Below are 26,554 nucleotides of genomic sequence, written 5' to 3' on the forward strand. Positions count from 1 at the left end.
ACCCAAGCCAGCTGCTAACATAACAACAAGCCTATAGATACATTTTCCTACTCATTCATTACTGCTGCAGTGCTTGTTGTAGCTCTGAGTGGAAATAGGAAGAACGCTCATTTTATGGCTTCTAAAAGTGTTGAATACAAAATGTTGACAGTGCTGAGTAACTTAAACATGAACTCACTCATAAAAACAGCAGCTCTTTTCTGTATTTGTTGACAGTCTCTCTCTAGTCATGGTGTTAAACATTTTGAAATCTCACAGTATCAACTTTGCTGTAGCTTTCTTTTATGCCTGGTACGTTACTGCAGGCACTGTCATCTGAGCCATCCGATTGGCCAGCAGTAGGCCTATAGTGCACTTGATTTGCTCTCTGGGCCGGCGGGAAGGAAGAATTTGTACCTTAAGACACATGAAATGGTTCAAAATCGCAACAGTTCACCTATCCGGCGAACCTGCTTATCCACTTGTCCTTCAGACAAGGTGACTGAAATGCTGTTGTGTTGTTTGATGCAAGAAACCACTTTACAAAATAAAATACATTATTTTCCCCATACAATTATTACAGAGTGTGGTGGATGAATCAGAATTAGTTGGGTAACATAGATAATTAAGATGTCTTATCTGCACAATATGCTGATGTGATATACTTGTTATTAGAATGTATCCCTTCGGATGCTGGTGTTGGCAGTTGCACTTCTTCCCTCAGCTGGGGCTCAGTCACCTGGGGCTCAGTCACCTGGGGCTCAGTCACCTGGGGCTCAGTCACCTGGGGCTCAGTCACCTGGGGGCCCAGAGAGGGGGGAGGTCAGGCTTGTCTTTCACATGTCCCTGGTGCTATGCAGAATATCAGAAAGGGAAGAGGACAGGAGGGAACATTGTCTTCGTATGTGAATGTATCTGTTAAACCATGTGAAGGGATGGTGTGATTAATGGGGAACCAATTACTGGTTTCCACAATGTCTGTGCGCCAGTCACTCCCTCCTTTGGCCTTGGGGGATGTGTGTGGTAGTGTCTGGAGTTGACAATTGATTTATGCCATTGGTCGAGTTGGTGTTTTTGTGCTAGGAGTAACAGGAACAAGATAGGAACCTCGTCTTAGGGACCAAACTGAACAATAATTTATAGCGAATGCTATCTGGCTACGGGATACTCCTTTCTCATTTATAAAGTCTCACCTTGTGACCCATTCTATGTATCTGTTGTTCGTTATGTAGGTTTGAAAGGGGTGTATCTTGGTTATAAAAGACCTTTGTACTTTTGTTTTGCCACTCTCAACAGATCATTAGAAAATGGTGAATCGTTGACAAGTCATTGCTATTGCAAAGCTCTTTTTATTAAAGATTTAGTTTAAGTATAACTCTGACTTGTGTGATAAGTTTGTCTCTTCTTATTTTATAGTAGAGAAATTAACCACCACAAGAGAATCAGACAAATTATGCTACCCTCTGCCTAATGGCTTAACTACCTGGAAGACCAGGGGTATTGAATTTAGCCAATCACTGAACTGATCAATTAGCTCAGTTGGTCAGGGGTAGTGCCTAGTGGGAACAAAATCCTGCAGCACCTGCGTTATTCCACAAACAGGGTTGCCTACCCCTGAACTAGAAACTGAATTTACCACCGCACATTGACTCTGTACCGGTACCCCCTGTATATAGCCTTGCTACTGTTATTTTACTGCTGCTCTTTAATTATTTATTACTTACATTTTTTATTTTTTACTTAACACTTATTTTTCTTAAAACTGCATTGTTTTAAGGGCTTGTAAGTAAGCATTCCACTGTTGTATTCGGCGCATGTGACAAATACGATTTGATTTGAACAAATGTGCACATGTGGCTATAATTGGCTATGCTCTGTGATCTCAAATAGGAATCTAGGCTACTCTTTGACAGCAGGTGATGGAAAAACTGCTGGCAGGTGATGCAAAAACCTGCTTCCTACTCTGATGAGCTGCTCAGTGAGCTCCGCCTACTACAAAATCACCAACTCAGTCTTAAAATTAGATTTGGTTTGTTGCATTGAAAGGGCCTCTTATGATTATGATTATGATGTTGATTCAATCTCAATTTTCACAGTGGAGGGAAAATTGTATCTGTCTAAAATTAAACTTGGCACATACATCAATTCAACGTCTATTCCGCGTTGGTTCAACATAATTTAATTGACATGACGTGGAAACAATGTTGATTCAACCAGTGTGTGGGAGAAAAGTTCAATCTCGTGCATCTCGCGGGCTGGCAATTATTTTGTGCAGGACGGCTCCAGGAGCTGCGTGGCCGAGCATGCGAGCAGCTTAGAGGCTTACCGCCTTTATCCCTCACCCCCTTACCCCCATTACCCCTCACCCCATTTACCTCGCACCCCCATTTACCCATCACCCCTTAACCCCTCACCCCCTTACCCCTCACCCCCTTACCCCTCACCCCCTTACCCCCATTACCCCTCACCCCCTTACCCATCACCCCTTAACCCCTCACCCCCTTACCCATCACCCCTTAACCCCTCACCCCCTTACCCCTCACCCCCTTACCCCTCACCCCCTTACCCCTCACCCCCTAACCCCTCACCCCCTTACCCCTTCACCCCCTTAACCCTTCACCCCCTAACCCCTCACCCCCTAACCCCTCACCCCCTTACCCCTTCACCCCCTTAACAGAAATACAAGCCCCCTCACCCCCTTACCTCTCAACACTCATCAATTATTCCCTCCCATCACCTGCGGGGCGGCAGGTAGCCTAGTGGTTAGAGCATTGGGCCAGTAAACGAAAGGTTGGTGGATCGAAAGGTAATAATCTGTCGTTCTGCCCCTGAACAAGGCAGTTAACCCACTGTTCCTAGGCTGTCATTGTAAATAAGAATTTGTTCTTAATTAACTGACTTGCCTAGTTAAATAAAGGTTAAATATTAAAAAATAACTCCAACCACCCGCGGGCCGGATTGGATATGTATGTATGGGGAAATGTACAGTCTTTTTAAACTCCTGACCTCAAACAACTGTTTTCACCTTACATTTTGGACAACACATATAGCCTTCAGATTATCTATACAGTTTACTTAATCAATAAGACTTGTTCATAATATGTATTTTATTTTTCGTTGCTACGCAGCAGACAAAGAAAAATGTAAAAATAATCTGACAATGTATGCCTATAACTATAGACAGACCATCTTATCATAGTATAATTTATTTGTATTTTCATGTGTTGCCAGTGAGTACGGTTACATGCACGCAATAATACAATTATTGTAGATAGTGAGATTAATATAACAGTTTGTTTAAAATGTTTACATGCTTTGCAAGGAAGGATCGGACCCTTTTTTTCACAAATTTTTGCCTAAAATGACATACCCAAATCTGCCTGTAGCTCAGGACCTGAAGCAAGGATATGCATATTCTTGATATCATTTGAAAGGAAACACTTTTGAAGTTTGTGGGAATGTAAAATTATTGTAGGAGAATATAACACATTAGATCTGGTAAAAGATAACACAAAGAAAAAAGCATGCGTTTTTTATTTATTTATTTTGTACCATCATCTTTGAAATGCAAGAGAAAGGCCATATTGTATTATTCCAGCCCAGGCGCAATTTAGATTTTGTCCACTAGATTGCAGCAGTGTACATGCACATGTTTAGACTGATCCAATGAACCATTACATTTCTGTTCAAAATGTTGTATCAAGACTGCCCAAATGTGCTTAATTCGTTTATTAATATTTTTTCAAGTTCATAATTGTGCACTCTCCTCAAACAATAGTATTTTATTATTTCACTGTAATAGCTACTGTTAATTGGACAGTGCAGTTAGATTAACAAGAATTTAAGCTTTCTGCCCATATCAGATATGTCCTGGGATTTTTTTTGTTACTTACAACCTCATGCTAATCTTATTAGCCTACGTTAGCTTAACCGTCCCGCGGGGGGGACACCAATCCCGTAGAGGATAAACGATATCCCTAATAATCTTGTTTACTCGTGAGACTTTTATTAATGCAGAAAATCGTGATTCAAAATCAACGTTCTACCCCAGTGACCATGTAATTTTTTCGAAGCCTATTTGATTCTGAGTTTGTACATATAAAGTTTGCATGTGTAAACTACTTCTGAGATGCAGACTTTCAGAAACTCACTTAACTCAGGCTACCGGTGCATGAGCAGATCAAATACACAGCTGCAATGCTACTGGAATGCCGATTAAGCTGTTTACGTGTCCTAACAATTTGAAAGAATACTCAGAAAACCAGGTGTTGTAAACGATGTATGCTTCCTTTGATTTTGACCTCACGCCAATTAACATAAGCAGAGTAAGGTGTTTACATGTCTTTTTCCATTCTCGGGCCTACTGCCATAATCAGTTTAATATCGAATTATTATTGTGAAAGTTAAAATACTCAGTCTGGACTCTGTTTCAACAGGTTCGGATGTGGATGCATAAAAATATAATTACTAGAACAGATATTCCCATTGAAGTCAACATTTTGTGATGGGTGGACCGGCGGCCATATTGAGTGTACCAGTCAAATACCTGTGGACTGAGGGGCTTTGTCTATTCTATTAATTCTGTTTCTGTGTGGAAGTTGAACAGAGAGGAGGTGATCATCATTAGCAACAATATACAGTATGATTTCACAGCGCCTCAGCAATTCAAATTTTCTGAGGCAACAGAATAACAGAAAGATTAGGTGGTTCTGTGAAGATTAACATACAATATTGTATAATTATAACAAAGACGTAGGCTTGGTGCCTGTTGGGTAAATCCCACTTGACGTAGAAGTTCACACGATGGACTGCTTAATTGCTGAAGAAAGATCAATGGGTAGAAGAAGTCTGATGATCCCTCTTCACATGACGACACACTTCTCCTCAGCCACCTGTTGTATCTCTGTCATGGTGGTCTGGGCTTTGGTTTTCAGCTGGTCCATGTCCATGTTCTGCAGTTGATGTAGCTGTCCTAGTAGTGAGTCGTTCACCGCCTCCTCCTCCTCATCCTCGTCCACCATCTTGGCTAGGTCCTCAGGGAGATCCAGGTCATCTCCCGCCATCTTCACCATGGCTTCGTCCTGGCCACTCTGAGAAACAGACACATAGTCAGAAATATATACACTGAACAAAAATATAAACACAACATGTAAAGTGTTGGTCCCATGTTTCATGAGATGAAATGTTCCATACATCCCTGTTAGTGAGCATTTCTCATTTGCCAAGGTAATCCATCCACCTGACAGATGTTGCAAATCAAGAAGCTGATTAAACAGCATGATCATTACACAGGTGCACCTTGTGCTGGGGTCAATAAAAGGCCACTTTTAATGTGCAGTTTTGTCACACAACACAATACCACAGCTGCCTCAAGTTTTGAGGGAGCATGCAAATGGCATGCTGACTGCAGGATTTCCCACCAGAGCTATTGCCAGATAATTGAATGATCGTTTCTCTACCATAAGCCGACACCAAAGTCATTTTAGTGAATTTGGAAATACGTCCAAACGGCCTCACAACCACAGACCACATGTAACCACGCCCGCCCAGGACTTCCACATCCAGCTTCTTCACCTGCGGGATCGTCTAAGACCAGTCACCTGGACAGCTGATGAAACTGAGGAGTATTTCTGTCTGTAATAAAGCCCTTTTGTGGGGAAAAACTAATTCTGATTGGCTGGGCTTGGCTTGGCTCCCCAATGGGTTCTTGTGATGGTAATCATGTGACAGTGTGTGACATCACAAAGAAGACCCAAAGAAGACCCAATGTGATGAGGTGAGTAAATCTCTCTGAAACATTTGATGATTTCACCTTTTCACCCTCTAGTAACCTTTGTAACAAAAACGCATGTCCTTCAGTACAACACACTTTTAACGTTATTATTTTATAAAAACATATATTAAATATGAAAAGTAAGGATAGTTTTTATCGGTCAAGGTCATTACTTTATATAGGTGGCCAAGGAACTGCCAGTTAAATATGTTTATGTATGAAATCCATCCTTCAGTATCACGCTTTTGTCTTTCAGCACAACACAGTTTAATGTTATACCACAATGTCACCCGTTATGCTGAATGACATTAGCTTTGTTATCCCATGTTTTCACTAGTTTACAACATTTAATCATGCAATTCATATTTACTTGTTGTATGAATACTGAATATGAATATTTTAAACTATTTTGTGGCATTTGAAGGTATTTCAAGGCACATTATCTTTATACTGTAGATGCCATTGTCCAAAAAGGAGAGGGCTGCACGGCACAGACAAAAGACTAACGCAGATCCAGTTGCTAGGGAGGAAAGACTAGCCAGAAGAAAAGCAAGGTATTGTTTACATGGTTTCATGCTACTGTCAGCAACAGAATAGGATATAATAGGATATAAAGCTGGGTGGATAACGCTTAACATTAAGTTACACTATTACACTGTAGTCAATGTTTTATTGCACTACAGTTAAGATATAACTGATTAATTATATTAGTTAATATAATATGACACACACACACACACACACACACACACACACATACTCACAATTATGGATTAAAAATGGATTATGAATTATATTAATAGCTGCTTCACATTTGGGGCACTTTATGAAAAATCGAGACAGTACAAGTTTGAATTGAAGTAGTTTGATAGGCATTTTATGTAGCTATTTTGTGCATGTTTCTTGAAATTGCATTTGTGTACCTGCATTGAATAGAGAATTTACCAGTTACAGTGTAACAATGCATAATTACAACATTAACTATCATGTAATAATCGTGTAATAATGCTACTTAATGCAATGCAAAGTGTTGCCGCAGGCTCAAATTATAGTAAAGTGATTATTATTAACATTAGCAAATGAAATAGTAACAGCACATGTTTGAGAGAGAAAGGGAGAAGTATGTTGCATAGTAAAAACCCATGTTGTTTAGTGTGTGGCGTACGGGTCATTCTTCTCTAGAGAAGAGATCTAAATTCAGCTAGCATTTTAAACATCTTATCCTGTTTCTTTACACAGTTTTATAACTTCAAAAATAGCGAAAAGAAAAATACTATTGCTGCTACTAATAATAGTTCATAGGATCATTATTGTTATTGCTGAAGGATTCACATTTAATCAATATTTGTGGGCCGTAGTGATATGTGTTATTCAGGGTAACAAAATACTGTCATACAGTATAACACCAGTATTTTATATTAAAATACAATAACTTTGTTTTGTTGACTCAGAGAGACAAAAACACATCTCAAAAGATGAAGTTAAAGATATTTTCATAGATTTTAGATTTTCTTTCAGTGTAAGGCAGGAAGTTTTGTGTAAAAAAACCTTCAACCAATTTTGAGTTGTACCGTGACACATCAAATATGTGGTTTTCAAAATAAAATAATGTCATTTTTTTCTGGGGAGTTATATTTCTGCCAGTCTAAACATGGATATACAACCTTGTGATTTTGAAAAATGGGCATAATATTTAAACAATGTTTAAATCATTCAGTGTTATACTGAATGACATTTTACTAGGGTACATAAAAAATTATGTATTGGCTTTATTCTTGAATATAACTAATATAAGGGCGTAGGTGACACTCCAATGAACATTAAAAAAGCCTTTTAGGGAATTGTAATTGCTGTTTTATTTTTTTGCTACTTTGAAAACCTTATAAGACTTTTACCCATATATATATGGCCATGAATGATTGGGCTCTGACAGTCATGTTTCTATTGTCTACAGGGGATCAACGTGATAATTGGGGGGTAAGGGGCTAACTCATGTATTTTAAGTTCCACGTATCTGAAGTTAGTAGTCAGGCCTACACAGAGTTGATTACGTTACTTTCTAAATCAAATCAAATCTAATCGTATTGGTCACATACATGTGATTCGCAGATGTTATTGCGGGTTTAGCGAAATGCTTGTGCTTCTAGCTCCGACATTGCAGTAATATCTAACAAGTAATATCAGTAAGGAACCTTTGGATTACCCAAATTCAGTAATATAATCAGATTACTTTGATACTTTTGGATTACTTTCCCCTTAAAACTTTTTTTAGGATAGGGGGCAGCAATCGGAATTTTGGATGAAAAGCGTGCCCAAAGTAAACTGTCTGCTACTCAGGCCCAGAAGCTAGGATTAGCATATAATATTTGGTAGATTTTGATAGAAAACACTCTAACGTTTCTAAAACTGTTAAAATTATGTCTGTGAGTATAACAGAACTTATTTGGCAGGCGAAACCCCGAGGACAAACCATCCAGGATTTTTTTTTTTTGAGGTGACAGTGTTTTCAATGGTTTCTACGTGGATCTAGATTTCTAAGGCACTTGCTTGCAGTTCCTGTCGCTTCCACTGGATGTCAACAGTCTTTAGAAATTGGTTGATGTTTTTCTTTTGAGTAATGAAGAAGTATGGCTGTTCAGAATGAGGGTCGAGTCTAGTGTACTGTTGTGGTTGGAACGCACGACCTGAAAGCTCGCTCCACTTTGCTTTCGTCCTGAATTGAACACAGTTTATCCCATCTTAAATTTGATCGATTATTTACGTAAAAGAATACTAAAAGTTGTGTTAGGAAAGTTGTTAGAAATGTTTGGATCAAGATTACAGGTAACTTATTAGATATTTTGTAGTCATGTTGTGCGAGTTGGAACCGGTGTTTTTCTGAATAAAACGCACCAAATAAATGGACATTTTGGAGATAACGGAATTTATCGAACAAAAGGACAATTTTTGATGTTTATGGGATATATTGGAGTGCCAACAGAAGAAGATCTTCAAAGGTAAGGCATGAATTATATCGTTATTTCTGAGTTTTGTGTGGCGCCTGGCGGGTTGAATTATGATTGTCATGTGTTTGTTTGATGGGGTGCTGTCCTCAGATAATAGCATGGTTTGCTTTTGCCGTAAAGCCTTTTTGAAATCTGACACGGTGGCTAGATTAACAAGAAGTTAGGCTTTAATTTGGTGTATTGCACTTGTGAATGTATGAAAGTTAAATATTTCTAATACTTTTTTTTTTTTTTTTTTTTTCGCGCTCTGCAGTTTCACCGGATGTTGTCGAAACATTCCGCTAGCAGAACCCCTATCCCAAACAGGTTATTAAGAGGCATTAGAACAACATCTCCACTTCGCACAAGGGTGCGTGCTCAGCACCCTCCTGTACTCCCTGTTCACCCATGACTGTGTGGCCATGCATGCCTCCAACTCAATCATCAAGTTTGCAGACGACACAACAGTAGTGGGCTTGATTACCAACAACGACGACAACGACGAGACAGCCTACAGGGAGAAGGTGAGGGCACTCAGAGTGTGGTGTCAGGAAAACAACCTCTCACTCAACGTCAACAAAACAAAGGAGATGATCGTGGACTTCAGGAAACAGCAGAGGGAGCACACCCATAACCACATCGACGGGATAGTAGTGGAGAAGGTGGAAAGTGTTTAGTTCCTCAGCGTACACATCACAGACAAACTGAAATGGTCCACCCACACAGACAGTGTGGTGAAGAAGGCTTGTCACCTAAAACCCTGACAAACTCCTATAGATGCACAGTTGAGAGCATCCTGTCGGGCTGTATCCCCGCCTGATACGGCAACTGCCTCGCCCTCAACCGCAAGGCTCTCCAGAGGGTGGTGCGGTCTGCACAACGCATCACCGGAGGCAAACTTCCTGCCCTCCAGGACACCTACAGCACCGGATGTCACAGGAAGGCCAAAAAGATCATCAAAGACAACAACCACCTGAGCCACTGCCTGTTCACCCCGCTACCATCCAGAAGGTGAGGACAGTATAGGTGCATCAAAGCTGGGACCGAGAGACTGAAAACAGCTTTAATCTGTTAAACTGCCATCACTAACACGTAACATGTAATCAGTTAGTCACCTACCCTGGGCCGACATTAAGTCAGCTCTTACATTACATTTACATTTAAGTCATTTAGCTGACGCTCTTATCCAGAGCGACTTACAAATTGGAAAGTTCATACATTTTCATCCTGGTCCCCCCGTGGGGAATGAACCCACAACCCTGGCGTTGCAAGCGCCATGCTCTACCAACTGAGCCACACGGGACCACCATCTTACCTCAGGTAGGCGGTACTTGTCCCTCAGGCAGGACCTCAGGTTGGCCCTCTCCGCCTTCTTTGTGGCAAACTCCTTGTCCCGCTCCATCCTGCAAGGTAAAGAAAGTCACTTCGATTGAACTCCCTCAAGTGTGTTAATTCTATAGATACGGAATCAAATTCACATCAAAAAGTACATATAAAAACCAAAGGGCTAAGAAATGTTTACTGACAACCTTACCTGACCAGGAGAAACCTTGGGCCCTAGATATATCATATATAGGATATGGTCAGGTAGGTGGAGATAGAGATGGTCCTGGCTAGAGATAGGGTTGGGACCAATAGGTTCATGGAATTCAAATGGAGGCCAGGGAGGAAGGGATTATAATGACAGCAAGAACATGACTAAGCAAGATCACAGTATTTGCCTCAATATATTACGCTATACTATTTGATTATTTAGCATCTCTTGGTGATGTTTTTTTTTCTTCATATAAGGACAAAGTAAATTGTCCCTCATGTCTTTGATTAGAGGGGGACTAAGGTCAGACTGTATACAGGTCCTTGGGTTTCCTTTAGGGAAAAGATAGATAGACTTATAAGCGCTATTATAACCATGTTGTTAAGTATGGAAGTAGATGTTTCTCCATACCAAGCCAGTGTAGACGTGAGGGATAGAACTCTGCCTCTGTGACCAAAATCCGTCCTTAAAGTGACAGTCTTTAATTTTGTCTGTCTTTTTTTATTATTAAATATTTTACTTGATTTTTAATAATATGACTTATAAATACTGTACCTTACTGAGACTATTTTGTTCAACATATTTTCTTCAGTATGTGTACTGTATTTATACCTGGGGTATCACGTTCAACAAGTTCAAAAATCACTGGAGGACGTCTTTAACAAGCGACTTCCCTTAAAAAGTAACTTCTCGTTTTGAAAATAGCGTATGTGGCATCGATATGAGTCTGAAACATTTTCTCTAGTGTCAAAATTGACTACAAAATGTAAATAGGATAATTTTGGTCATATAGTCAGTCTCGTCCAAAACTTTGGGGGATGAGGTTTGGGGGATGATATTTTAAAAAATTATGTCACATAATGAAGGGTACCGTAACGGTTTTCCTTGGGTTGGGTTTATTTATATCCTGTCCACATGTCCACAGCTGGGAGCACCCAATTAATCATTTCGGAGCACAGCTGCATGGACCCGATCGTAATGCCCATGGTCAATTTGGTTTGACATTCGATATCCCTATGGGGCTAGTTAGGGACCAACAGTAAATTACACAATGTTTTAAAATGTCAATCGCTCCAAATTTCACTGACCTAAATAACTCAAACCAACTACAAATTGTAGAAATGCATATACAAATATTGAAAGCATTTAATGAAACAACTAAAAGGTGTGCAAAATTAAAATATTGTCCCATTTATATTGTGTAATTTATTGACGGTCCCTAACTAGCCCCAGAAATAGGCTATCCAATGTCAAACCAATTTTGCCACGGTTGCAAAGCAGCAGCGGCTGAAATTAATTGCCGAAAGAAGTTGGCTAGCACTAACAGGACACAATACTTGTTAAGACTGTTTCAAGATATCTAGAAGGGTGAGTGACTGTAACTGTGTACTGTTTTTGGAGAGGGAATGTACAAACGCTTGCCACGTGGGAACACATACAAGAGATACCCACATTAAACCACCTGGTATAGAGGTCCTGGATGGAAGGGAGCTCTGCCCCAGTGATCTACTTGGCCATCATCACCACCCTCTGTGGCACCTTGCGATCGAGGGCGGTGCAGTTGCCATACCAAGCGGTGATGCAGCCAGTCAAGATGCTCTCAATGGTGCAGATCTACAACTTTTTGAGGATCTGAGGTGCCATGCAAATCTGTTCAACCTCCTGAGGGGGAATAGGCACTGTGGCACCTTCTTCACGACTGTCCTAGTGTGGACCATATTAAGTACTTAGTGATGTGGACACCGTGGAACTTGAATCTCTCTACCCGCTCCACTAAAACCCTGTCGATGTGAATGGGGGTGCGCTCACCCCTCCATTTCTTATTGTCCAAGATCAGCTCCTTTTTTTGTTTTAAGATTTCTGACGACACAACAGTGGTAGGCCTAATCACCGACAACGATGAGACGACCTATAGGGAGGAGGTCAGAGAACTGGCAGTGTGGTGCCAGGACAACAACCTCTCCCTCAATGTGAGCAAGAGAAAGGACCTGATCGTGGACTACAGGAAAAGACGGGACGAACAGGCCCCCGTTAACATCGACGGGGCTGTAGTGGAGCGGGTCGAGAGTTTCAAGTTCCTTGGTGTCCACATTACCATCAAACTATCATGGTCCAAACATACCAAGACAGTTGTGAAGAGGGTACGACAAAACCTTTTCCCCCTCAGGAGACTGAAAAGATTTGGCATGGGTTCCCAGATCCTCAAAAGGTTCTACAGCTGCACCATCGAGAGCATCCTGACCGGTTGCATCACCGCCTGGTATGGCAACTGCTCGGCATCTGACCGTAAGGCGCTACAGAGGGTAGTGCGAACGGCCCAGTACATCACTTGCCATCCAGGACCTATATAATGGGCGGTGTCAGAGGAAAACCCATAAAATTGTCAGAGACTCCAGTCACCCAAGGTATAGACTGTTTTCTCTGCTACCGCACAGCAAGCGGTACCGGAGTGCCACGTCTAGGACCAAACGGCTCCTCAACAGCTTCTACTTCTATTAGACTGCTGATCAATTCATAAAAATCGCCACCGGAAAATGTACATTGACACCCCACCCCCTTCCCTTTTGTACACTGCTGCTACTCACTGTGTGTTTGTTACCTATGCATAGTCACTTCGCCCCCACCTACATGTACAGATGACCTCAACTAGCCTGTTCCCCTGCACACTGACTCGGTACTGGTGCCCCCTGTATATAGCCTTGTTATTGTTATTATTATTGTGTTACTTTTTAATATGACTTTTTATGTTTGCCTACTTGGTAAATATTTTCTTCTTCTTGAACTGCACTGTTGGTTAATAAGGGCTTGTAAGTAAACATTTCACGGAAAAGTGTATTTAGCGCATGTGGCAAATAAAGTTTGATTTGATTTGAGTCATGCATGGCCACACAGTCATGGGTGAACAGGGAGTACAAGATGGGACTAAACACACACCCCTGAGGGGCCCCCGTGTTGAGGGTCAGCGTGGCAGATGTGTTGTTACGGGTTGGAGCATGTGTGGTTACCAGTTGCTGACTCTGGAGCAATAGCAGGGGAGCAGGAAAAGGAAGAGAGGAGGAAGTAAAAGAAGAAGAAGTAAAAGAAGTAAAAGAAGAAGAAGAAGTAGAAGAAGAAGAAGTAAAAGAAGAAGAAGTAAATAAAGAAGAAGAAGAAGAAGGGTTGTCTTGAGCACAGCGCTGGTCAGTTATTACACCAGAATTGCATTATCTTACGTCAGAGTTATTGGAGGGACTAGCATCGACATGTTGTAGTAGTGACGCCACCTGTCGGAAGACAGTGGCCCAGACCCTAATCCCCCTGACCCCTGCCTGGCCAGGCTTACATGAGCCTAATGCTACTACCCCCAGTCATTACAATAAGCCATGCTGCCTGGAGCCTACAGCCTACAGTTCTTATACCTGCCTTTCACTGACATCACCTGAGCCTCACACCCACACACACAACCCCCCCCCCCCCCACACACACACACACAAACACAAGCACACATATTATTCACACATAATTGCTCTCATGCACACCAACACACACATGTATGTATGTGCACTCAGGCATGTATGTGTTGGTGGGCAGTGACATGGATACATGTGCTCATAAACATGTAACACCATGTGCCTGTCGTTCTGCTCTACCCGCCCCTCTGTGAAAGGCAAACACTCGTGGCTTGACAGGAAGCTAGTGTTGAAATTAGGCTAATCACTAAACCACTCAACCAGTGTTTATATGATACACAGAAGGGCTTTATATACCTCTACTCTCTGTAGCAGATGTCAAACACATAATGTGGTACTGTGTTAGTTATCAGACATAATGTGGTACTGTGTTAGTTATCAGACTGTAAGGCCACTACCTTTGCTGCTCTAGACAGACCAATGGAAGATGGTTGTGACATTAACATTGACACACTCTACAGTCATGTTATGAAGCTAGATAGGTCTCTGAGAGTTGTAGTAGATGTTACTGTCTGTAGCATCAAAATGTTTTGCTGGTAAATTAGGCCAGCTAGCACCTTTTGCGTTATTCATTTAGGCCAGATAGTACCTTTTTCATTATTCATTTAGGCCAGCTAGAACCTTTTGCATTATTCATTTAGGCCAGCTAGAATGTTTTGCATTATTCATTTAGGCCAGCTAGTACCTTTTGCAATATTCATTTAGGCCAGCTAGCACCTTTTGCCTTATTAATTTAAGCCAGCTAGCACCTTTTGCAATATTCATTTAGGCCAGCTAGAACCTTTTGCATTATTCATTTAGGCCAGCTAGTACCTTTTGCTTTAATCATTTAGGCCAGCTAGTACCTTTTGCGTTATTCATTTAGGCCAGCTAGCACCTTTTGCATTATTAATTTAGGCCAGCTAGTACCTGTTGCGTTATTCATTTAGGCCAGCTAGCACCTTTTGCAATATTCATTTAGGCCAGCTAGAACCTTTTGCATTATTCATTTAGGCCAGCTAGAATGTTTTGCATTATTCATTTAGGCCAGCTAGTACCTTTTGCAATATTCATTTAGGCCAGCTAGCACCTTTTGCCTTATTAATTTAAGCCAGCTAGCACCTTTTGCAATATTCATTTAGGCCAGCTAGCACCTTTTGCATTATTAATTTAGGCCAGCTAGTACCTGTTGCGTTATTCATTTAGGCCAGCTAGCACCTTTTGCCTGATTAATTTAGGCCAGCTAGTACCTTTTGTATTAATCATTTAGGCCAGCTAGCACCTTTTACGTTATTAATTTAGGCCAGCTAGTACCTGTTGCGTTATTCATTTAGGCCAGCTAGCACCTTTTGCAATATTCATTTAGGCCAGCTAGCACTTTTGCGTTATTCATTTAGGCCAGCTAGCACTTTTGCGTTATTCATTTAGGCCAGCTAGTACCTGTTGCGTTATTCATTTAGGCCAGCTAGCACCTTTTGCAATATTCATTTAGGCCAGCTAGCACTTTTGCGTTATTCATTTAGGCCAGCTAGCACTTTTGCGTTATTCATTTAGGCCAGCTAGTACCTTTTGTGTTATTCATTTAGGCCAGCTAGCACCTTTTGCATTATTCATTTAGGCCAGCTAGCACCTTTTGCGTTATTCATTTAGGCCAGCTAGCACCTTTTGCGTTATTCATTTAGGCCAGCTAGTACCTTTTTCATTATTCATTTAGGCCAGCTAATACCTTTTTCATTATTCATTTAGATCTGCTAGCACCTTTTGCTTTAATCATTTAGGCCAGCTTGCACCTTTTGCTTCAATCATTTAGGTCAGCTAGCACCTTTTGCGTTATTCATTTAGGCCAGCTAGCACCTTTTGCGTTATTCATTTAGGCCAGCTAGCACCTTTTGCGTTATTCATTTAGGCCAGCTAGCACCTTTTGCGTTATTCATTTAGGCCAGCTAGAACCTTCTGCGTTATTCATTTAGGCCAGCTAGTACCTTTTGCGTTATTCATTTAGGCCAGCTAGTACCTTTTGCGTTATTCATTTAGGCCAGCTAGTACCTTTTGCGTTATTCATTTAGGCCAGCTAGTACCTTTTGCGTTATTCATTTAGGCCAGCTAGTAACTTTTTTTATTAAAGTTCTGACAGGTTACTGTAAGTAGCGAGTTCAAGTTCATGTCACGTTAGCATGAAATAAATCTTCTGTTTTCATTACGTGAAATCACAGTTCCTCAGCTGCTCTCTTCTTGTCCACAGTTACTTCCTAAATGTAATCCGTTACAGTTTCTAGTTACCTGTACAAAATTATAATCATTAACGTAACTTTTGGATTACCCAAACTCAGTAACATAATCTGATTACTTTCCCGTTAACTTTTAATTACTTTGTCCTTAAGAGCCATTAGAAGAGGACAAAAAATGATCCCATCAAACACATTTGGTTTGCCATCATAGGGGTTTCAGACTTGTGGTCAGACTTGCTCAGGTGGAACAAACTTAAACATGCGCCTTTTTTAAATTCTGAATTGAATGTCATTGAGAAAACAGAAACGTGTCATGATGTATTTTTTTTTCTCGCAAAACATCCTTTGTGAATTTAAAAGTAATCCAAGAAGTAATTATCTAGTTTTTCAAAGTTTGGGTGGTAACATAACTGATTACAGTTATTGTTTTTTTTAAACAATCTAATGAAATGTAACTGATTACATATAATCAGCAACTTCCAAACCCTGCTGGTATGCTAATATAGCATGTAAAAACATATGTCTTGAAACATAAATCTTTTTTGACTAGTTCCACTGACTTGCCTCATCTGCTAATCTGCTATTGTGAGCAAATTAGCCATCCCTCATATTAGCCTAAATCTGGATTTAGGTTCAGATATAAAGACACATTGGTACACTTTGCTCTTTGGGGGTTTTAGCTAGGGTTAAGGGGTAATTAATTGGTACACTTTGACCTTTGGGGGTTTTAGCTAGGGTTAAGGGTTAATTAATTGGTACACTTTGACCTTTGGGGGTTTTAGCTAGGGTTAAGGGGTAATTAATTGGTACACTTTGACCTTTGGGGGTTTTAGCTAGGGTTAAGGGGTAATTAATTGGTACACTTTGCTCTTTGGGGGTTTTAGCTAGGGTTAAGGAGTAATTAATTGGTACACTTTGACCTTTGGGGGTTTTAGCTAGGGTTAAGGGGTAATGAATTTATTATGAATTTGTTCAAAACACTATGCAAATAGAACTTGATCAGTTGATCAATTGATTGATTGGTTACTCACTTCTCCTCAATAAGCTGTCGCTGGTACTCCTCAAACTCCTCTCTGGACATTCCTTTAGACTCAGGGGTCTCCTTCACATCGCCTGCTGGCACCTCAACCTCTCCTCCTCCTCCTCCTCCTCCCGTCATATCCTTCAACTTACTCCCCAGCATAGCCTTCATCATGAACGACATCCTGGACCAACTGATGAGCTACAGAACTACAGCGGAGCACTACAGGGGAAGGGGGAGGGCAGCAGATTGTTAGAAAGAGGCCCACAACTGCCTCAAATGTAGATTGAGAGAGTAGCTAAATCAAGTTTTTAAGAGAATAATTCCACAATGTTGACCTGCTCAGTGCAAATAGAGTTTTTTTGATTTGAAGAGTTTAAGAAGAGCTGGGATGATGTTGTGTTCTGTAGAGTATAACTTTCCCTGGTGTCACCATAAGCTGTTGTCTGTCAAGGTGAGGGGATCTGGGTGTCTATGTATTCTGTCTGGAGTAAAACCGCTCAAGAGATTAGCTTATTGCATGTAGCCTACTGACCAGTACTGAACAGGCGCCAGCCAGCCAGACCTCACCACTGGACCGAACACACAGTCAGACTACCTGGACCCTACACACACAGTCAGACTACCTGAACCCCACACACACAGTCAGACTACCTGAACCCCACACACACAGTCAGACTACCTGGACCCCACACACACAGTCAGACTACCTGAACCCCACATACACAGTCAGACTACCTGGACCCCACACACACAGTCAGACTACCTGGACCCCACATACACAGTCAGACTACCTGAACCCCACACACACAGTCAGACTACCTGAACCCCACATACACAGTCAGACTACCTGGACCCCACATACACAGTCAGACTACCTGGACCCCACATACACAGTCAGACTACCTGGACCCCACATACACAGTCAGACTACCTGGACCCCACATACACAGTCAGACTACCTGGACCCCACATACACAGTCAGACTACCTGGACCCCACATACACAGTCAGACTACCTGGACCCCACATACACAGTCAGACTACCTGAACCCCACACACACAGTCAGACTACCTGAACCCCACACACACAGTCAGACTACCTGGACCCCACACACACAGTCAGACTACCTGAACCCCACACACACAGTCAGACTACCTGAACCCCACACACACAGTCAGACTACCTGAACCCCACACACACAGTCAGACTACCTGAACCCCACATACACAGTCAGACTACCTGGACCCCACATACACACAGTCAGACTACCTGAACCCCACATACACACAGTCAGACTACCTGAACCCCACATACACACAGTCAGACTACCTGAACCCCACATACATTTACATTTACATTTAAGTCATTTAGCAGACGCTCTTATCCAGAGCGACTTACAAATTGGTGCATTCACCTAATGACATCCAGTGGAACAGCCACTTTACATACACAGTCAGACTACCTGAACCCCACACACACAGTCAGACTACCTGAACCCAGTTGACCAGTGATGGTGTCTTGTGAAAGACTCACGTACCGTATGTCCTTGTGTCAAAATGAGAACAGTTGACTAAATGAGTGATTCTCAATTCTCTCCAGAGACTCCCGGTGGTTCCAGAGCTAGCACACCTGATTCAACTTGTCAATTAACACAACAATAACGCCTAAGGAATAATAAACTCTGTATGGTTTCTTCACAAGGATCTACAAATAACCTTTGAGATTTCAACAAAGGTTCTTTATAAACTCAACCCCAAAAAAATTCAGGACCCTGTCTTTCAAAGATAATTCGTAAAAATACAAATAACTTCACAGATCTTCATTGTAAAGGGTTTAAACACTGTTTCAATGAACCATAAACAATTAATGAACATGCACCTGTGGAACGGTTGCTAAAGAGGCCTTTCTACTGACTGAAAAACACCAAAAGAAAGATATCCAGGGACCCTGTTCATCTGCGTGAACGTGCCTTAGGCATGCTGCAAGGAGGCATGAGGACTGCAGATGTGGCCAGGGCAATAAATTGCAATGTCCATATTGTGAGATGCCTAAAACAGCGCTACAGAGAGACAGGACGGACATTGTTACACCAGGAACGCACAATCACTCCATCAGTGCTCAGACTGTCCGCAGTAGGCTGAAAGAGGCTGAACTGAGGGCTTGTAGGCCTGTTGTAAGGCAGGTCCTCACCAGACATCACTGGCAACAACGGCGCCTATGGGCACAAACCCACCGTTGCTGGACCAGACAGGACTGGCAAAAAGTGCTCTTCACTGACGAGTCGCGGGTTTGTCTCACCAGGGGTGATGGTCGGATTTGCATTTATCGTCGAAGGAATGAGCGTTACACCGAGGCCTGTACTCTGGAGCGGGATTGATTTGGAGGTGGAGTGTCCGTCATGGTCTCGGACTGAGCTTGTTGTCATTGCAGGCAATCTCAACACTGTGAGTTACAGGGAAGACATCCTCCTCCCTCATGTGGTACCCTTCCTGGAGGCTCATCCTGACATGACCCTCCAGCATAACAATACCACCAGCCATACTGCTCGTTCTGTGCAAGACAGGAATGTCAGTGTTCTGCCACGGCCAGCAAAGAGCCCGGATCTCAATCTCATTGAGCACGTCTGGGACCTGTTGGATTGGAGGGTGAGGGCTAGGGCCATTCCCCGCAGAAATGTCTGGGAACTTGCAGGTGCCTTGATGGAAGAGTGAGGTAACATCTCACAGCAAGAACTGGCAAATCTGGTGCAGTCCATGAGGAGGAGATGCACTGCAGTACTTAATGCAGCTGGTGGCCACACCAGATATTGACTGTTACCTTTGATTTTGACCCCCCTTTGTTCAGGGACACATTATTCCATTTCTGTTAGTCACATGTCTGTGGAACTTGTTCAGTTTATGTCTCAGTTATTGAATCTTGTTATTTTCATACAAATATTTACACATGTTCAGTTTGCTGAAAATAAACACAGTTGACAGTGAGAGGACGTTTCTTTTTTTGCTGAGTTTAGAACCATTCTCCATAAAGGTTCTATAAAGAACCATAAAGAGTTGTAACTACAGCGGAACCCTTTTTTGGTGCAGTGCCTTCGGAAAGTATTCAGACCCATTGACTTTTTCCACATTTTGTTACGTTACAGCCTTATTCTAAAATGGATTAAATACTTTTTCCCCCTCATCAATCTACACACAATGCCCCATAATGACCAAGCAAAAACTGGTTTTCAGATTTTTTTGGGGACAATTTATAGAAAATAAATCAACTGAAATATCAAATTTGCATAAGTTTTCAGACCCTTTACTCAGTACTTTGTTGAAGCACCTTTGGTAATGATTACAGCCTCAATTCTTCTTGGGTATGACGCTACACGCTTGGCACACCTGTATTTGGTGAGTTTCTCCCACTCTTCTCTGCAAATCCTCTCAAGCTCTGTCAGCTCTATTTTCAGATCTCTCCAGAGATGTTCAATAGGGTTCAAGTCCGGGCTCTGGCTGGGCCATTCAAGGACATTCACAGACTTGTCTCGAAGCCACTCCTGCATTGTCTTGGCTGTGTGCTTAGGATCGTTGTCCTGTTGGAAGATGAACCTTCTCCCCATTCTGAGGTCCTGAGTATCCTGGAGCAGATTTTCATCAAGGATCTCTCTGTACTTTGCTCCGTTTATCTTTCCCCCGACTAGGTCTCCCAGTCCCTGCCTCTGAAAAACATGTCCACAGCATGATACTGCCACCACCATGCTTCACCGTAGGGATGGTGCCAGGTTTCGTCCAGATGTGGCCCTTGGCATTCAGGCCAAATAGTTCAACTTGGTTTCATCAAACCAGATTATCTTGTTTTTCATGGTCTGGGAGTCTTTAGGTGCCTTTTGGCAAACTTCTAGTGGGCTCAAATGTGCCTTTTACTAAGGAGTGGTTTCCATCTGGCCACTCTACCAGAGATGGTTGTCCTTCTGGAACGTTCTCCCATCTCCACAGAGGAACTCTAGAGCTCAAGACTTCTTCCATTTAAGAATAATGGATGCCACTGTTCTTGGCGATTTTTTTGGTATCCTTCCCCAGATCTGTGACTCGACACAATCATGTCTCTGAGTTCTACGACAATTCCTTCGACCTTATGGCTTGGATTTTGCTCTGACAGGCACTGTCAACTGTGGGACCTTATATAGACAGCTGTGTGCCTTTCCAAATCACGTCCAATCAATTTACCACAGGTGGACTACAATAAAGTTGTAGAAACATCTCAAGGATAATCAATGGAAACAGGATGCACCTCAGCTCAATTTCGAGTCTCATAGCAAAGGGTCTGAATAATTACATAAATGAGGTATTTCTGTTTTTTATTTTTAATACAATACCAAAAAATTCTAAAAACATGTTTTCGTTTTGTCATTATGGGGTTTTGTGTGTAGATGGATGAGGGAAATAAATAATTTCATACAATTTAGAATAAGGGGTCAGAATACTTTCTGAACGCTCTGTAGAACCATTTATTAATGTTAATTTTTATAGAACCTTAGGAACTGTTTTTGTATAGCACCATACTGGTCTCATTTATAACCTTATGGCCATGGTTCTTTATACAGTTGAAGTCGGAAGTTTACATACACCTTAGCCAAATACATTTAAACTCAGTTTTTCACAATCCCTGATATTTAATCCTAGTAAAAAATTCCCTGTCTTAGGTCAGTTAGGATCACTACTTTATTTTAAGAATGTGAAATGTCAAAATAATAGAGAGAATGATTTATTTCAGCTTTTATTTCTTTCATCACATTCCCAGTGGGTCAGAAGTTTGCATAAACTCAATTAGTATTTGGTAGCATTGCCTTTAAATTGTTTAACTTGGATCAAAAATTTCAGGTAGCCTTCCACAAGCTTCACCCAAGTTGGGTGAATTTTGGCCCATTCCTCCTGACAGAGCTGGTGTAACTGAGTCAGGTTTGTAGGCCTCCTTGCTTGCACACGCTTTTTCAGTTCTGCCCACACATTTTCTGCAGGATTGAGGTCAGGGCTTTGTGATGGCCACTCCAATACCTTAACTTGTTGTCCTTAAGTCATTTTGCAAGACCTTTGGAAGTATTCTTGGGGTCATTGTCCATATGGAAGACCCATTTGCGACCAAGCTTTAACTTCCTGACTGATGTCTTGAGATGTTGCTTCAATATATCCACATAATTTTCCTGCCTCATGATGCCATCTATTTTGTGAAGTGCACCAGTCCCTCCTGCAGCAAATGCTTGAGGTTGTCTCTCTTTATGGTTCTTTTTCTTTACTCTTTATGGTTCTTTATAGAACCTTTATGGAGAATGGTTCTAAACTCAGCAAAAAAAGAAACGTCCTCTCACTGTCAACTGTGTTTATTTTCAGCCAACTGAACATGTGTAAATATTTGTATGAAAATAACAAGATTCAATAACTGAGACATAAACTGAACAAGTTCCACAGACATGTGACTAACAGAAATGGAATAATGTGTCCCTGAACAAAGGGGGGTCAAAATCAAAGGTAACAGTCAATATCTGGTGTGGCCACCAGCTGCATTAAGTACTGCAGTGCATCTCCTCCTCATGGACTGCACCAGATTTGCCAGTTCTTGCTGTGAGATGTTACCTCACTCTTCCATCAAGGCACCTGCAAGTTCCCAGACATTTCTGCGGGGAATGGCCCTAGCCCTCACCCTCCAATCCAACAGCTCCCACAACATGATGCTTGAGTACAATTGTTTGTACAGATGAACGTGGTACCTTCAGGCGTTTGGAAATTGCTCCCAAGGATGAACCAGACTTGTGGAGGTCTACAATTTTCTGAGGTCTTGGCTGATTTCTTTCGATTTTCCCTTGATGTCAAGCAAAGAGGCACTGAGTTTGAAGGTAGGCCTTGAAATACATCCACAGGTACACCTCCAATTGACTCAAATGATGTCAATTAGCCTATCAGAAGCTTCTACAGCCATGACATCATTTTCTGGAATTTTCCAAGCTGTTTAAAGGCACAGTCAACTTAGTGTATATATACTTCTGATCCACTGGAGTTGTGATACAGTGATATAAGTGAAATAATCTGTCTGTTAACAATTGTTGGAAAAAGTACTTGTGTCATGCACAAAGTAGATGTCCTAACTGACTTGCCAAAACTATAGATTGTTAACAAGAAATTTGTGGAGTGGTTGAAAAACGAGTTTTAATGACTCCAACCTAAGTGTATGTAAACTTCCGACTTCAACTGTAGAACCTTCAAATGAAGGTTCTATATAGCACCAAAAGGGTGTCTGCTATGGTTACAAGCTAAAGAACTATTATTTGGCAAGACCCTGGTGAGGACGACGAGCACACAGATGAGTTTCCCTGAGAAGACGGATGTGGCGGTCCTAGGCTGGCGTGGTTACATGTGGTCTGCGGTTGGACGTACTGCCAAATTCTCTAAAATTACATTGGAGGCAGCTTATGGAAGAGAATTTAACATTAAATTATCTGGCAACAGCTCTGGTGGACATTCCTGCGGTAATTATGCCAATTGCACGCTGCCTCAAAATTTGAGACATCTATGGCATTGTGTTGTGTGACAAAACTGCACATTTTAGAGTGGCCTTTTATTGTCCCCAGCACAAGGTGCACCAGTGTAATTATCATGCTGTTTAATCAGCTTCTTGATATGCCACACCTGTCAGGTGGATGGATTAATGCACAACATTTGAGATAAATAAGCTTTTTGTGCATATAGAACATTTCTGGGATCTTTTATTTCAGCTCATGAAACATGGGACCAACATTTTACGTGTTGCTTTTCTATTTTTGTTCAGTATAATATCTGTTTTCTTCAGGTGCGCTTGATGAAGCTTGCTAACTGGGCTAGGTTTGTATTTTTGGGACTATTCCACTGGCTTCGATTCGGCTGGCAAGTTAAATTAATTAATGTTTTGAATTACTGTAATGAATTACTACAGATTTAGACCTAGAGGGAAATGTATGTATTGGTTCTATACGTTACTGTTATGCAGGAACATTCAAGGTTACAGGCAAGACACAAACAGTAGATCTACTTACACTAGGATGGATAGGAGGATTAATTCAAATCACTAACTATAATCCTCCTACCCATAAATCCCTGCACGCCCCCTTCCACACACACACACACACACACACACACACACACACACACACACACACACACACACACACACACACACACACACACACACACACACACACACACACACACACACACACACACACACACACACACACACACACACACACACACACACACACACAGGAGCTCACCTGTGGTCCTATAGCTAATTGATTCTGACTCTACCTATCAGCCTTGTCTGTACTGTAGTGGGATCCATGCCAGGGAAGGGTTTTCCATCTGTACTGTAGTGGGATCCATGCCAGGGAAGGGTTTTCCATCTGTACTGGAGTGGGATCCATGCCAGGGAAGGGTTTTCCATCTGTACTGTAGTGGGATTCATGCCAGGGAAGGGTTTTCCATCTTTAGTGTAGTGGGATCCATGCCAGGGAGGGGTTTTCCATCTGTACTGGAGTGGGATCCATGCCAGGGAAGGGTTTTCCATCTGTACTGTAGTGGGATCCATGCCAGGGAAGGGTTTTCCATCTGTACTGTAGTAGGATCCATGCCAGGGAAGGGTTTTCCATCTGTACTGTAGTTGGGTCCATGCCAGGGAAGGGTTTTCCATCTGTACTGTAGTAGGATCCATGCCAGGGAAGGGTTTTCCATCTGTACTGTAGTGGGATCCATGCCAGGGAAGGGGTTTCCATCTGTACTGTAGTGGGATCCATGCCAGGGAAGGGTTTTCCATCTGTACTGTAGTGGGATCCATGCCAGGGAGGGGTTTTCCATCTGTACTGTAGTGGGATCCATGCCAGGGAAGGGTTTTCCATCTGTACTGTAATGGGATCCATGCCAGGGAGGGGTTTTCCATCTGTACTGTAGTGGGATCCATGCCAGGGAAGGGTTTTCCATCTGTACTGTAGTTGGGTCCATGCCAGGGAAGGGTTTTCCATCTGTCTGTAGTAGGATCCATGCCAGGGAAGGGTTTTCCATCTGTACTGTAGTGGGATCCATGCCAGGGAAGGGGTTTCCATCTGTACTGTAGTGGGATCCATGCCAGGGAGGGGTTTTCCATCTGTACTGGAGTGGGATCCATGCCAGGGAAGGGTTTTCCATCTGTACTGTAGTGGGATCCATGCCAGGGAAGGGTTTTCCATCTGTACTGTAGTAGGATCCATGCCAGGGAGGGGTTTTCCATCTGTACTGTAGTGGGATCCATGCCAGGGAGGGGTTTTCCATCTGTACTGTAGTGGGATCCATGCCAGGGAGGGGTTTTCCATCTGTACTGTAGTGGGATCCATGCCAGGGAGGGTTTTCCATCTGTACTGTAGTGGGATCCATGCCAGGGAGGGGTTTTCCATCTGTACTGTAGTGGGATCCATGCCAGGGAGGGGTTTTCCATCTGTACTGTAGTGGGATCCATGCCAGGGAGGGGTTTTCCATCTGTACTGTAGTGGGATCCATGCCAGGGAGGGGTTTTCCATCTGTACTGTAGTGGGATCCATGCCAGGGAGGGGTTTTCCATCTGTACTGTAGTGGGATCCATGCCAGGGAGGGGTTTTCCATCTGTACTGTAGTAGGATCCATGCCAGGGAAGGGTTTTCCATCTGTACTGTAGTGGGATCCATGCCAGGGAAGGGGTTTCCATCTGTACTGTAGTGGGATCCATGCCAGGGAGGGGTTTTCCATCTGTACTGGAGTGGGATCCATGCCAGAGAGGGGTTTCTTCTTTTACCTCCTCCAGGCAGAATAGGGCCTCGTTTCACAGAGCCTTCGTAGCCTTAAGATCGTTGTTAGAACCTTGATGTGTCTTTGGTAGCCGAGGTGTTTCCTAGAGCCTTCATTAGTAACGTGACTCCTAAAAACCTTTGCACATCTACGTGTCATACAGACCACTCTACGAGTGATCCAGAGTCCAGACCACTCGTAGAGCAGCCAAAGTACCTCGTTGGATGCTTTTTTTGCTCTTCTGCCTCACTTTATTCACAGAAGATCTCCTCTAAACGTAGAACCAAGATGTCGAGGCTATCTGTCTGACTGTGACTGCCTTTAACTTTAAAACGAAGTTGGCGACAAATAGAAAGTTGCCAAAGTTTTTGCAATTGTTGCAAACAAGTGAACCATTAAATTATGCTTTTTAAATGAAAACCGAGATTACCGCATTAAAAGATACATGGGCCTATTCTATTCATGTTGAAATAAATGTTCACGTTCAATCAAAATCCTATTTGCAGCCATAGGAGATAATATCTCTCTAGGAGCCTCTCCGTTGTCAGTATTGTTAAAAAATTATAATGCAAAAGTATGATGTGAATGGAGAAAACTGATCCGAGAGCAGCGCTGCTTTTCTTTTGATCCTATCAGTATCGAGAAAAGGTCTGACAACGTCCTGAGAACGTTCTCTACACGTTCCTGTTTGGGAAGCAGTCATAAAAAGTTGGCTCATCTGGTATCGATCATCGTAATGCTCAAGTTACATCTCCACTGAGAAGCAAGGCAGTAGCATCAGGTGAGATAGTACTCTCTGGCGCAAC

General features: G+C 42.2%; 1 protein-coding gene across 1 annotated transcript; it reads right to left on the reverse strand.

Annotated features, from left to right (window-relative positions):
* Window positions 1–3,506: 3,506 nt before the first annotated feature.
* On the reverse strand, window positions 3,507–17,162 carry cplx4c (complexin 4c). Its single transcript, XM_071362819.1, has 3 exons — window positions 16,958–17,162; window positions 10,052–10,139; window positions 3,507–5,069 (listed from the first exon to the last, which is right to left on the reverse strand). The coding sequence occupies exons 1-3, from the start codon at window positions 17,128–17,130 to the stop codon at window positions 4,842–4,844; spliced, it is 489 nt and encodes a 162-aa protein (XP_071218920.1). The 5' UTR covers window positions 17,131–17,162; the 3' UTR covers window positions 3,507–4,841.
* Between the last annotated feature and the right edge of the window lie 9,392 nt (window positions 17,163–26,554).

Source organism: Salvelinus alpinus, chromosome 23 (genome assembly GCF_045679555.1).
Source record: "Salvelinus alpinus chromosome 23, SLU_Salpinus.1, whole genome shotgun sequence".
Taxonomy (NCBI): domain Eukaryota; kingdom Metazoa; phylum Chordata; class Actinopteri; order Salmoniformes; family Salmonidae; genus Salvelinus; species Salvelinus alpinus.